General features: G+C 33.2%; 1 protein-coding gene across 1 annotated transcript; it reads right to left on the bottom strand.

Moving 5' to 3' along the window:
* Positions 1–4,433: 4,433 nt before the first annotated feature.
* On the bottom strand, positions 4,434–8,050 carry LOC113771396. The gene is made up of 7 exons (XM_027315978.1): positions 7,588–8,050; positions 6,716–7,471; positions 6,256–6,579; positions 6,041–6,114; positions 5,883–5,958; positions 4,981–5,767; positions 4,434–4,893 (listed from the first exon to the last, which is right to left on the bottom strand). The coding sequence occupies exons 1-7, from the start codon at positions 8,048–8,050 to the stop codon at positions 4,434–4,436; spliced, it is 2,940 nt and encodes a 979-aa protein (XP_027171779.1).
* Positions 8,051–14,681: the final 6,631 nt, after the last annotated feature.

The following is a 14,681-nucleotide window of genomic DNA, read 5'->3' as shown; positions in this document are numbered from 1 at the left end:
AAGATCATGTTGAATTGTGACATCGTTCTACCAACAAGTCTTAGTTTGCTAATTCGTTAAGTTGTAGGTCACGATTAAATTCGAGATTCATAACTTCGGAGGTTAGAGAGGTTGAGGTTTTTCTATCAACTTTTGTTCTATAACTTGATCAAAATAGATTCTTCCACTGCCTGTGCAATTCGCTTCTTTAAGAGTGGGAGTTTGGAGATTCGAATTCGCATTATAAAATCATGCTCTTTGAGGGTTCGAGTAGCACACAAGAAGTTCAAGTTTCATGAAATGTGGAGATGTTCATAACCTCAGAAGGCCAAACATGTCGAAGTTAGATAATGAGTAATTAACCGTGTCTATCCCAGAATAAAAGGAACCGAAAACTCCACTTGTGGTTACAACTGACACACAGGTGGTTTAAACAGAACATTTCGATCCCAAAAGTCTTAATGTTATTAGAGTCTACCTACAAAAGATGACTTTAAAAATGTGATATGGCTAAGTGATATATACAAATATAGGCACTTCTAAATATCAAGTGGTGGATCATCTTGTAATTTGTATTATACTTACTACCAAATATGCTGAATCCAATCTTAAACACATCTCCTTTATGTGAATTCCTGCCAATGATGCGCAAGGCACATAATTTTCCCCTCAATTTCTGCCAATTGTGATGCCAATTGAGAAAAGGAAACCAAAAACTCTCAATTTTCCTGACGAGAAAAATATAAAATCACAACATCTTCTTCTCGTAACAACTGGCAAGGTTGATTTAGATGGAACATTTGGAGCCAAAAGGTGCTAATGTTTTTATTTGCACAATCAATACCAAATTTGCCGAATCCAACTCATCTCCTCTACGTGGCTTGCTGCCAATTGTGCATCGTTACAAGGAAATCGATTAAAGAATGTTTGACAGAACCTTCTTTAGTTGATTGATATGAAACATGAGATTTGTTCAAGTCCAAAAGCTAGCAGTCATGGGCATTCTCTAAAATCAAGAACACAAGCTGGCCTTCCTCCATTTATTGCAATTTAAAGGGAAATTGTCACATCAATTCCACATTTTCTTGAAGAACCAATTGTAGCCTAAGCTGCTGAAGTCCCAAATTGGTCTATAAATAGCCACCAAACCCTTCCTAATGTATATCAAATTGCAATGGCAATTCCTCAGCAAACTAAGAAAAACCAAGAAACCATCTTCTTTACATTTTATCACGAAGCCTCTATATTAATGAAAGTCACGATCGTGTTAATTTTCTGCTCTCATCCAGGTGGTGAAATGGTGATTTGCATACAAAAGTCAAGTTGAGAAGAACTATGGTGGTATCTCTCCTGAGCTTATTCCTATCGCGTGTATCTCCCTTCTTTCGAACTTCACTCGATCTCATTTGAGTTTTCTTGACCTTGCGAGGCCGCAAGGGTCCATAATTTTGTTGTCATGGACCAAGTGCAAGATTATTACGAAGGGTTCGTGGAAGTTCTATTCTGACCTCTATCCCTTCTGAGCTACGCCTTTTAGAGACTTGATGATTTTTTCCTTGGGCATGTATTAATCTTAATCCACGCTAGATGGATTATGTATCGCTTATGCTGGAGAGAATTTGTTATTGATCTTATTAAAAGCTAATTTATTTTTCTTTCTTATGTAAATAGATCAATTGAAGAATATTGATGCTTGTTCTTTTATTAATTTTTTTTCATCAATTTAGGACAGTAATCAATGGCTTTGGTCTGATCTACCACTTATATATGACCCTTGGTGCATGAAATGACGTGAGGAAAAGGTAGAGAAGGCTTACAATGTTTAAGTTGGTAAAGGAAAATGAGTAAAAAGAATGACGGTTTACATGTTTAGGTTGTTTCCTTTTTCTTTTTTCTTTTTTCTTGTTTCTTTTTTATCTTTTGCTTTTGCTTTTGTCTTTCTTTTTTTTCTTTTTCCTATTATGTTCTAATTTTAATAAACTCTATCATGAATTCATGAATATTAAGAGGTAGCTTTTAATTCAAGAAATTGTATGATCATTATTTTCCTGATAAAGACCATTCGATAATGTGCAAATGAGAAATCCCTTGTGGGGCTTGACTGATAATGTTATTTATATTGAAGGGTCAAAATGATATTCTAGGTAATTTTCTTTTTTCATCTCTTATTTTTGCCTTTACTTCTTTTCTTCATAATCTTTTATTTTTTTCATTTTCTTCATCTTTGCATCAGTAGGTAACAAGCAACCAGATGGCATAGCTGGGTCATGGGCTGCCAGCATAGGGTATTTGTTATACCGAGAGCCAAATCTGCTCGCTCCAATTTGCAATCTCAACTTGTAGGCACAAAAACTTCAAATTTTAGGACTTCAAAAGAAAATTCCTAAAATTCTGCCAAGCTGCTTTAGAGCTTCAAAAGAAAATTGTTTTAAAACATTGCAATTTGGAGTTTAATTTGAGTAGTCTTTAATGGGTTATAATCTCCTCTAAAGTAGAAAATAAAATGAGGCTAGATTATTGGAGTTGCAATTTCTAAACATGTCAAAAGTCTTCTTGATGAATAAAAAATTTTATTTCAGGCTGGTTCAGCTATCATACCAACTAACCAAAATGCTTTTGTCCAATTAAGAACACAAAGTCGTTTTTCTTCTTCCAAAACTAATTTGTCTTTTATCTTTTTTCTTTCAATAATCTATCCCTATCAAAAATTTAGAAAGCTACTTTTGCAAAACTGAATGCAACTTTTCCCAAATAAAGGATCAAAACTCAACCATGAGTTGTGATTTATCACAAATTAAATATTAATTTGACCATGAGTCAACTATTTTTATTGTGAGTATTTCAATGTTTGTCTTTTATTTAGGAAAAATTTCAAAATATCCCTCATATTTTAGCAAATGAATTTTTCATCCTTCACTTTTAAAATATTTATTTCATGTTCATTACAAATTGAAATTATTAATATTTGGTCCCAATTTAAATTTTGACCACTTTTTAACCTGAAAATCATCACGTGACCTGCATAAAGATATTTTTTATTTACAAGTTCGGATCTCACTTTTTTAGTTGTAAAAATGAATATGAATAGGGTAGATCCCACTTTTTTAGGGGAAAATATGAATATAATTTGAATCAAATTCTATTTTTTAGGGGTAAAAAAGAATATAAATAAAGTCATTTGTTTAATTTCAAATAGAATCTGATATTTTTGCCCCCCAAAATATGACCATGTATAGTTCACGTGATGGATTCAAGGTAAAAGGCGATTGAAAATTTATGTTGGGAACAAATTTTATTGAATTGATTTTGTTAGGGACATAAAATTACTATTTTAAAAGTGAATAGTGAAAAAATTCATTTAATGAATTGTAAGGGATATTTTGAATGATTTTTTCTTTTATTTAAGTGTTTTAAATTTCGTAAATTTTATTGATTTAGTTCTTTTCTATCAACATTTGTTCGGAAAACAACTTTAAAAGATCAAAACTCAAAAGATGCAGGTATAAATGCACTGTAAACAACTAAATACTACATATACTTCCAGTTGAGTTATTTTAAGTTTTAGATATAGTATATACCCTTTTTTGAATCCCAAATTATTTCTCAATAGTTTAAAATTTTTTTATTAACTTAAATAAATATTTGAGAGTGAGCACTCCGTTGGAGCAATCCACCATATAAAACTACTAAGAGAGTAGACAATCCACCCAACAAAAGCACCGTTAAGAACATTAATTCTATAACCATGGCAGAAGCTCATCCGATCCAAAACTTGAAACTGCCTTCATCATTGTCTTGCTTTCCTGTATCACTCTTCCTCCCATTCAATGCCAACAATTATGGAGAAAATTGTCTAAGAAAAGCTAAGCCATCTTCATTTCTAACTCCACCACATTGTCACCAGCAAAAATTCGATTGTATTTTGGGAAAGAAAGACAAAGATCCTTTTCCCAAAAGCAAGGCTTGGACTTGGAGGGCTAGTCAACCGTTGGAGTCATGGTTCAAAGTCGCGGTCGCGGTCGCGGTCGCGGCCCGGAACGTTCCACATCGGTCTCGGCATATCGGTCACGGTCTCGGTGAGACGCAAATTTTAAAGCATTTAATATTCTAAAAACTGTTAATAATATAAAAAAAAAGTATGCTAAACAAAAATAATAAAAAATAACAAAAGAAAATTTGTAAAACGTACTATTTTTATACATATTACACACGATAAGTACTTTTAATTATTTAAAACAATGGCATCACAAATAAAATCAAAATAACATAGACCACAATTTTAAAACTAATAATTGCAAAAGTAATATCAACCATTAACAATACAAACTAAAGATTTATTTATAGCATAAAGTTGGAATATTTTGATCAATCTCCTGCCAAAAATAAAAAGAAATCATATTAGATAAAGGTAAATATGTAAAAAGATATACTAGTACTTTATATTTTCGTACCTGTTAATACCAAGTAGAATGACGATGTGGTTCAAAGTCATCCTGATTGGTCGATGAATGGTAAAACAGATGTGGAAGTGGCATAGGACCTTGAGTAGGTAGTGTAAACGAGTTATCTGGTGTATTTACTGGATGTGAGGATTGACTAGATGTTCCATAATCATTGGACGGAAGAACTTCTGGATTGGAGATGATTTGTTGATGGTAGTATCCAAATCCTCGATAGTTAACACTATCGCTGGTACCATATGATGCAGTAGAATCATGACCATAAAATCCAATGTTATTGGAATCAAAAGAAGAACCATCATGAGACTTATCTATTTCTTTTTCATAGTATCCACTACCATGAATGCTAGTAGACCTTTCAACCTGTCCAGGTCTGTCAAATGGCCGATATCCACTGTAATAGTCAGGAGTGATTCCATATGATTGGTCATAGCCATATCCCAATTGACTAGTACTACGGTTTTAATTAGATTCATGCTCATAAGTTGAGTATATACCCAAATTTTGCATCTGATCATTGACTCCTCTATATCTTTGTGACCCTGAATGGTGAGAGAAAGTATCCTCACTTGAAAATTGAGTTAAATCATTGAGGAATTGACGTTGTGCTTCTATACCAGGACGATAGCCATGATCAGTATCTTGAGTGGCATAATAATTATCTTGTCCTTGAGCCCATGACATACCTCCTGCTTGTTGGCTATCTCGATTGTAACCACTATGCCTGGAAGAATTGTTCCCTCCATCTCCATTGTCACCATTGTCATCATCATCATTACTGCTGTCACTTTTATTTGAAGATGACGGAACAGTCTGCTTACTGGTTTGTTTAGTCTTACTTTTTTGTTTCCTACTTGAGGATGCAGCAAGACCTTTCTTATTTCTTTTGGTAATATATTGGGACAATGTATCACCAAAACCATCCTTGTCATGTTCTTGATATTCACTACTTTCTGATTCAGTTTGATGAATGCCCTTATCCAACCAATCCAGATTATCTTCAGGCAATGTGGGTTGTTCATTTTCTCTTATCCAATCATCCAATATATCATCTTGGTGAAAAATGTGATTCAAGTCAATTGGGTTGTAGAAATCATCAGTATCTCTTTGATGCATCAAATTTTTCACCTTCAATCGCATATTGTAATGCACAAAAACTAATTTATGCAATTTTTTAACTGCCAAACGGTTGCGTAGTTTTGTATGAATTAATGACCATGTACTCCAATTTCGCTCACAACCAGAGGATGTGCAGGTTTGACTCAATATTTTCACTGCAATATTCCTTAAATTTGGCGCATCTTCACCGTAGTTAAGCCACCATTCAGCTAAACAAACAAAGTAATAATAACATTCATTTATTATTATTATTTTAATATTATAAAAATATTAACCTCATTTATATGATTTGGATGTTTATGTAAGTATGAATTAAGTTGAAACCTGGTAAAGATTTTGGTAATGCTCTTGCTGCAATAGCACTTCCAAAGCCTCCCTTTTTGTCTGCAAAAATTTTGATCTACAAAAATAATGTATACACAAGTGTTAAAATTTTAAAATTTGTTGATTAATATAAATAAATAAAATAATCAAAAGAATACCTCATTTATTGAATCAACTTGTGCATCTAAATTTGGCTCCAACTTTGCAATGACGTTCTTTAACCCTCTTCGAACTTCATCCAGATTAAACTCACAAGTTCCAGAATATTGAAGAATCGGGTTCAAAAAATATGCTAAATACAATAAAATAACAAAATTAGAAAATAAATAAATAAATATTACATATTTAAATTGGATGTAATATTTTAAATTACCTGCCGCATGTAAATCCCGATGAAGTTGATTGTACCATCTATTATCAATCACTTCCCAAATTGTTTTCCAAGATTTCACCGACTTTTGAATAGCCATTTTTGCTCTATCCATTGCCTCATAAATAATTGGCAATGTTGGCTTATTATCTTGATCAATAGTTTTTAAAACTTTGACCAGAGGCTCCATTATTGCACACACATTTCTAACTTTTTTCCAAAACTTCTCTGACAATATCAACTCAGCTACTTTAATAGCTTCTGCTTTTCTCTTGGTAGTGTTATTAAACTCTGCCCATTCATCTGAGGTGCACATTCTTTTTAGTTCTGTACAATGCCGAAGAAGACTTTCCATAGAAATGAATTCAGTTGCAAATCTAGTGATACCTGGACGTAGCAGTTCCCTTTTTTTTTGTATATGTCTTCATCAGATTCACTACTTTGTCACTGTTATATATGAAACTTGTTATCTTCTTCCCCTGAGCAATAGTTTCTTTTACATTATCCATTTTGCCAATATCCTCCAACATCAAATCTATACAATGCGCAGCGCAAGGTGACCAGAAAAGATTTTTTCTTTTTTTCATCAACAGTTGTCCAGCAGCTTTCATACTAGATTCACTATCTGTCACAACTTGCACAACATTTTTTTCCCCCACAACCTCTACTACCTCATCCATTAACTTGAAAATATATTCAGCAGTTTTCTTAATATTGGTACAATCAACTGAACTATGGTATATCATGTGCCTATCACAGTATACCATAAAATTTATTATTGGATGTTTTGTACGAGTGCTCCACCCATCACACATAAGTGTACAACCAAAAGTTGAAAATTTATCATAAATATCTCGAAGATATTTCTCAAGCTCTTCAAATTCTTCATCTAAATATTCATTTCCAATTTGATAAGCTGAAGGGCCTTTAATACCAGAACCAGCTTTGGCAATTTCATCAATCATCGATTGATAATAAGGATTGTCAGCTGCATGAAATGGTATAGCATTGAAATGAAAAAACTTTGAAACTGCCTTACCAACTCTTTTTATATTTTCCTTCGCAAACATTAATTTGACTGATTTTTGTTTCGAAGGAAACATATGTGATTCAATTCCTCTGCTTGTCATTTCATCTGCTTGTCTGACACTGAAATTACGTGACAATCCTCTTTTATTTTCAGAAGTCGTTGGGTTTGAAGTGCCAACACCCATATTCCCTAAAATTCACAATATTTAACAAATAAAAAATGAATGACTAAATTGCAACTTTATGTAATTATATTTAATAAAATAGTATCAAATTTGTTATAATATTTTAGTTTACAAATCATACCTGACATAAACATAGAAGGTCGACTCCCAGATACCGAATGCCTTCGTTGTTCGTCTAAAAATTGCAAGTATTGGCTCTCTCTAATTGCTTGCTTCATTTGTTTTTTTTCCAACGCCATCCGACTTTCTTCATCAATTTCAAAAAAGGCTTCGTCCTCCTCGTCGCCAACCATGTTGAAATTACCATGCATACTTTCTTGTTGGAAAGAATTCAATATTTCTTCTTTTTTCTGTTTTATTGTAGCTCTTTGAATCTTACCAATCTTTAGATGCATTTTCATTAAATCTCTAACTTCACTTGAGGCCCTTGGACAAGGCTCAACTTGTCCTATGACATGACCGACATGTTCTTTCAACCTTGTAATGCCACCATGCATTATTTTTCCACAATAATTGCATCTCACAATTTTTCTATTCCCTCCCACGGGTTTACCATGTTCCCAACCAATATCCTTGCTCGTCATTGTAACTATTACACATATCAATATAAATGGTTAATACATCACAAAATAATTAAAGATATATGAAAAAAATACAACAAGCAGTTTCTAACATTTTGTAATTATAATAATTTATTTCTATTAAATTAGTAAGTTAAACATCTAATCTATAATGTAAACCTGCAACAATGATCATTTTTTCATTTATTATAAGAACTTCGGCATTTTGTTTGTTGATGGGTGATTAACTTAAACATATAATTTAGCTCTCCATCTTCCTATAGTTTTTAGTTCATGATCATGATCACCAGGATGATTATGTATTATAATAAGTTGGAAGATAATACTAAATGTCCCACTCTATTAGCACAAAAATATACACGTACAGTGGAAGCAATTCTCATATCTCTCCAATTTCTTTGTTAACCATCGTCATATATATATATAACTAGACATGATTTTTCACTCACTTTGCTACCTAGTCGTCCAAGAATTACAAAAGTTTTTGTTTTATACATAAGGATTACTAAATTTATAGAGGAAAAATTATTCTTGGAAAAAAGAATAATTTAGTAAGCATCGCAATGGATTAGTAAGCAAAGTACAAATCCAACCTCCAAGATTACTAACCATTAAAAAGCCGGTAAAAAGACAAGAAATTTACTCACGCTTTGGAGTCACTTGTGAATGCAGATTGCTAATTTCCACCTGGGGATACCTATCAGCAGGAGGGAAGAGCAGGACGGCCAGCTATTCAACAACCTAGGCCCCCAATAATTCCTTACTGGCATCAACTGAACAACACATGAGCAAAGCAATAATGTCGTGATTGATGCATCCACACAGCTATTGCTCACCAAAAATGACCAATCTCACAAATTATTAGGACAAAATTGAGTGCCCTGAACCCAACATGATGCTTGGAGGGAGGATGCTGAAAAAGCAATAGGAACAGTAGTGCATGGAGCAATGGAATTTTAGAATGAGCTAAGAAGCATGCTCATTTGCTAACCCTCGTGAGATTTTTCATGGACACCAGCATGCTACGTTCTGCGTAAAGCCTCAAAATGCTTAACAATGTGGAAAGATTAGCCAAGTTCATGGGTCAAACTAAAGGATAAAATCCACAATCAATCTTGGAAAAAACAAACAAGATAGATTGGTAAAAAAAAATGAAGAATCTATACTGCAAAGGTCACTGGATGATTGAGCAGCCCAGCTCTAAATTTAACTTAATAGTCCTAACAAATGAAGGAATAAAGTAACAACTCGGCAGCAGTAAACTGTAATAAACAATGAAAATTATCCAATCTGAATGTTAACTTAATAGTCCTAATAAATGAAGGAAAAAAGCAACAACTTAGTGGCATTAAATTGTAATCAACAATGAAATGCATCCTATCGTGAAATTACATTAACAACCCCAAAATTCTACTAGCACTCATACAGATACACTTAATGGAGCATTCCAAAATGGATACTCTATCCTAAACCAATCTGTATATTCATATCATAAGTGAAACGACTGTCTGGGAAAGCTACAGTTGGCCCTTGTAATGAATCAGTTTCTTTTAATAACTCTAATGTCTTAGAGCACCTTACAAGCAGAATATCTGAAGGTACAATAAGAAAATCAATTACCTGCTGAAGCTTGACAAGGCAAGGGAGAACAAGGCAAAAAGGACATGAATCACAACCATCTGGGTTATCTCTGTGAAGGTATGGCCAAATGACTCCATTGGGCACTATCTTTTTGCAACATTCTACTTTGTTTCAGAGGGCGGAATTCCAAAGCTCGGCAAGAAGACAGAGTTAAGTTACCATGAAGAAGAATTGAAGGAAACGGAAAGGATTACTACGTTCTGCAACACTACTAGTCCAATAATTTAGTAAAGTGAACGTGGACCCTTCAAAGTAAAGTGAAGGTACTACCTTCACTTTAACGTGGAAAATAAAACGCATCTTTTCACGTGATAGTACTGTGTCCCTTTTGCTTTTTTTCTATAGATTTTTTGTTAAATTCACCTTGACTCGGGATGACTCGGGGTGACTCGGGGTGACTCGACCGTGACAACCCGTCGCGGTGACGTCTCGGCCGATTTCTCGGCGAGACGAATATCTCGGTCTCGAATCGTCGCGGTATCGTCTCGGCCTAGGCCGAGACGGTTACGACTCGGCCGAGACGTCTCGGTCTCGGCCGAGTCTTCGAACCATGACTTGGAGTTGATACATTGATTTTTTAGATTCTACCGACTGCTATTTGACTCGCTGAAGCCGTCATGACGAAAACATCAGCAATTTGCATTTGGACTTATGGTTATGATGGATGATCTCTTTACTGAAGGTCCAAATATGAGATCAAACTTGTGGGAAGGGCTCATGGATGTATGCATCTGCCCAATCATAATTGGCTTTTAACTATGTTTTTGTTGAACAGAAGTACAATGGGACTACCCTCAGCATATCGGGCAGAAACCTTTTCTTCAAAAGTACGAGAAATGCCCATTGTCGGAGGAAATAGGCCTTTTAGATTTGCTCGTTGCTAGGCTCAGGCAAGCACTGTCACTCTTGATCTCAAGACAAGAGAAGCTGTGGTGGAATACAATGTTTATGTCGTCCATTATTGAGGGTATTTTTCTCAACCTTTTGGTAGGAAAGTATTGAGAAGTTTTTTATCTCAGTATGACATCTCATTATTAGTTTTTTTTTTTGTTTCAATAGAAACTGAGTGTGTATGCCTTGTCATGTAATGACAAAACCAGACAGTTAAATCTAGTCTTGTGTCCTTGTCAAATTTGTTTGGTATCTGCTGTTACGAGATGTTGCAACTTGCAACATTGAAAATTGGAAACAATGAATTAATTGATAATGTTTGTCCTAAAAAGATGACCATAAGGGCTGATGGAGGAGGGGCAGGAAGCAACTTTTCCTAAAGGTTCATGGCCAAGATTTAGCCAAAAACATATGTCTAGATTGCATTTTGTACATCGTTTTTTATACCATGTGTGAAATTTATAAAATTTTGTTCTATAGTTACATATTGTTAAAAATGAATTACACCGTCTACATATAAAGTTACATCTTATACATTTTGTACAAAATTGGCCCAAACGACTTTCCTAACAACCGTTGATGTCCGTGTTCGAGGGCGGATGGTTACAACGTTATGGATATTCAGACAACTAGTTCGAGTCTATGTTTGCATAAAAATTTCAGCCCACTTTTGAATCGACGAATCATACTGTCATCGATCAGGAATGAGCAGTCATATGATGATATCTGAGCTAGTTTTGTTGCCTTGATACATTGATAACCAATTAGCCTTTCATGGCATCATTTTTAGGCCAGATAGATGATTGACCAGATGAGCTTTTACTTCAAAAAAATTATCTGGTTCAAACAATACAACCATTAGGTTCAAACATTTAGTCTATTTTTAATTTTTTTTAAATATTCAATAACTTGGACAACACTGAATTATTTTTAGAAACGAAAAAGAAAATGTTACTAGTAATTGATTGCATGGTCCAGTTTTTATTGGCTTTGGCTGGTTCAATTGGTTCTTGATCGAGTTTGACTAATCTTTTAACCTTCTAAATTTAATAAAGAGTCAAGTTGATGCCATTACAAGTCACAAATAAATTAGTCAAGCTAATTTGGTTTGATATTCAAAATATTATTTTAATTACAAATTATATTTTAATAATCTACGATTCACCCATTGGTTTAAACAATAGCCTTTTAATATAACCTCTTTATTGATTTCTATCCAGACTGGGATCAACAACTACTCACTGCTGTTATTCCAATTATAAATGTAACTGTTATTCCAATTATAAATGTAAAAGAAAATAATGTATGTGCTAATACATTAGACGTAGATACTAAAATAACATACTTATATTAAAAAATAATGTGCAAAAAGAAAAGAAATTTTATTAATAATCTGTGACTTATACTTAATCTTATCCATTCAGTTTTAAATCAACAAATCTCTCGTTATTAACATTTTTTGAAGTCATCACTTTGATTGCAGAGAGCCCAAATTTCTCTCTATCATTCATCTGCCTTCCCTACAAGGTGGAGTTTATTTGTTTTTGCTTTTTTGCTTTTTGTTTGTTTCATTACTTGCACTAATTCTTTTGTGGCTATAGAAACCTTAGAATTTAAGAGTTGTTTTGGTACACACCTTGTATTTTGGAGCTAAATCAATCAGACAAGAAGACGTAAATGACTCAATATTCCATCAACTTTTATCATTAATGATCCTATTCTGTCCATCAAGTTTTAGAAAGTGTCCAATAGGCTCCTCAACCCGCAAAGTTTGGGATTTGGCTCCTCTCCATTATCCCTTCTGACCATTTTCCTTGATACGCTTTTAGATATTCTGACATTTGTCCTTGCGGAATTTAGAGGGATAAGATTTATTTACTTAACTAGATTTTAAAGGTACACCCAAATTAGTAGGAGCAAAATTCTAGGCTTCCTTTCTGTTCTCGTCTAATCATCTTCTTTATTTTACCATTCCATTGTAGAAGAACACTAGACATTATCAGTTCTTCCAAATTCTGAAACTCAATAGCAAAATTCAGTTTCACTAGTGTGCTTTTGAAGATGTAAAAAAATTTTATATGCCGGATTGGTATACGTTGTGCTTCAAGAAAAAAGTTAATATACAACTATACAATTATAATATCTCGTCATTTTGGAACTTATTCCAGTGACTCAAGTTCTAAAATCATAAACCATTACATAAGCAAGAAAACCGACAATGAAATAAGACAAAAAGATGAGAATGATATAATTAATCTGAATATGTACTTTGAGAACTGTTTCGAAATTCCCAGAACAAAAAATCCGTTTCAAGTAACAAAAACATAACCAATTCGCTGCAATTTTGAGAAAAACAAAGATTCAAGATCATGATCTGAACAGGATATAACTGTAACAATATGAACTTAAATTCCATGATTTGATTTTTCTTTCTTTTTCTTCTCCCATATAAAATTTGACTGGAAAAGGTTGGCTTTTTTTTTTTCAAATACTCCAAATTATTGTAAATATGGTATGTTAAATTGTGCTTAACCAAGGTTAAGATGCTGGCTATAAGCAAAAGAAATCCTGGACCTGGAATTCAAATTGGACACATGTCAAAATCATAATGCTATATTGAGGAGAACTGGAGAAATAAGTAATGGACAGGAGCCGGATCTACAAATTTTGTTATTCTAAAAGGTCTCTCCAACTCCAAGCCAAATCTAAGTGTGATAATTTTCACTTTACCCCTTAAGCTTGGACTTAGTGTCTATTTAAAGAATAAGGCATATTAGCCTTTTTTTTTTTTTGGTAATTTTGGTTAGCTATTTAATAGTTGAATTATAAAGGATAAGACTCAACTAAGCTCCAAGCTCCAAGCTTTTAATGCTAAGCTCCAAGCTAAGGATAAGACTCAACTAAGCATGAATCCTTTTTACCACTAAGAATGTATTTAAATCTTGCTTTTTAATTAAGCTTGGGGCATTATATGCTAATTGAGTAGTAGTCTTTATTCATAATAGAATATTAAATTCAGTTAGATAATTAATTAGATATTTCTTTTTGTTTTCAAATTACTTAACATGCTCATGAGTAATGTGTTTGTGTGTGTATGTGTGTGCGCATTTTTTTTTGTTTGGGTGCAGCAGCAGGGAATATCCATGCACAAGAACTTGTTTGCCAAAAGTTTATACCTGAAGTATGTCATTGGCGTCATCCTGATGAAACCTGTCCCGCAGTTTGCAAACAGAAGTACAATGGCGAAGGACACTGTCGGTTTGTTGGCAAAAAATATGTGCAATTCATTTGTGTTTGTGTCACCCATCAGTGCAGATCTCCTCCCACAGAAAAGTTCGCACCATAGTGTCTTCAGTATTTTTATGTAGCGATACTTTTATGTAGCGGTATCGCATTCTCTCTTTAATAAAAAGCAAGATTTAAATTTTATTGACTATCCTCTTCCATTATTCCATATGCCAAGAAATAATGATGCAATATGTTGTTTTGGGTATATTTATTTACTCTTATTCCATTTGGTATTCATGTATTCCAAAAAAAAAAAAAAAAAAAGAAAAGAAAAGAAAAATAGGAAAAGGATAGTGTAACTTGCTTAAACACCATAAGTACCCAAAAAAAAAAGAAAATGAACGTTAAAGAAGTGAACTAACCCAATATAAATATTTTCTTGACCTATTTGTCTTTTAGACCAGACCATGCGATTTGCCAAATACATCATTATTGTATGCTCTTTCATACATATAGCAAAACCCAAATTTTATTTTTTACCCCCTTTGGAATCAAAATAACTAACTAATAAGAAATTCCCCTTGACAGCGGTATATATTGTATATGTAAATCCTAGATGTGAAAATGTACAAAATTTGTGATATAGGTGCAGACACTAAAATTTCAATTCTATTTAATTCCATTTTAATTTTAATTTTTGTTTTATTTTATTTTATTAATCAAAATTAACAAAATAATAGTTAACTATTTTTATTGAATTAGGGTTCATTTTCTTTTTAAATAATTTCCGAAAAAAGAAAAGTCTCACAAAAATTTGTTTTAATCTTTTCAAATATAATTTCTTCAAAATAAATGAAATTTTTGTAAGGCAATC

This window comes from Coffea eugenioides, chromosome 5 (assembly GCF_003713205.1).
Source record: "Coffea eugenioides isolate CCC68of chromosome 5, Ceug_1.0, whole genome shotgun sequence".
Lineage (NCBI taxonomy): Eukaryota > Viridiplantae > Streptophyta > Magnoliopsida > Gentianales > Rubiaceae > Coffea > Coffea eugenioides.
Note: the sequence above shows the minus strand (reverse complement) of the source record. Positions and strands in the feature narration are given on the sequence as shown.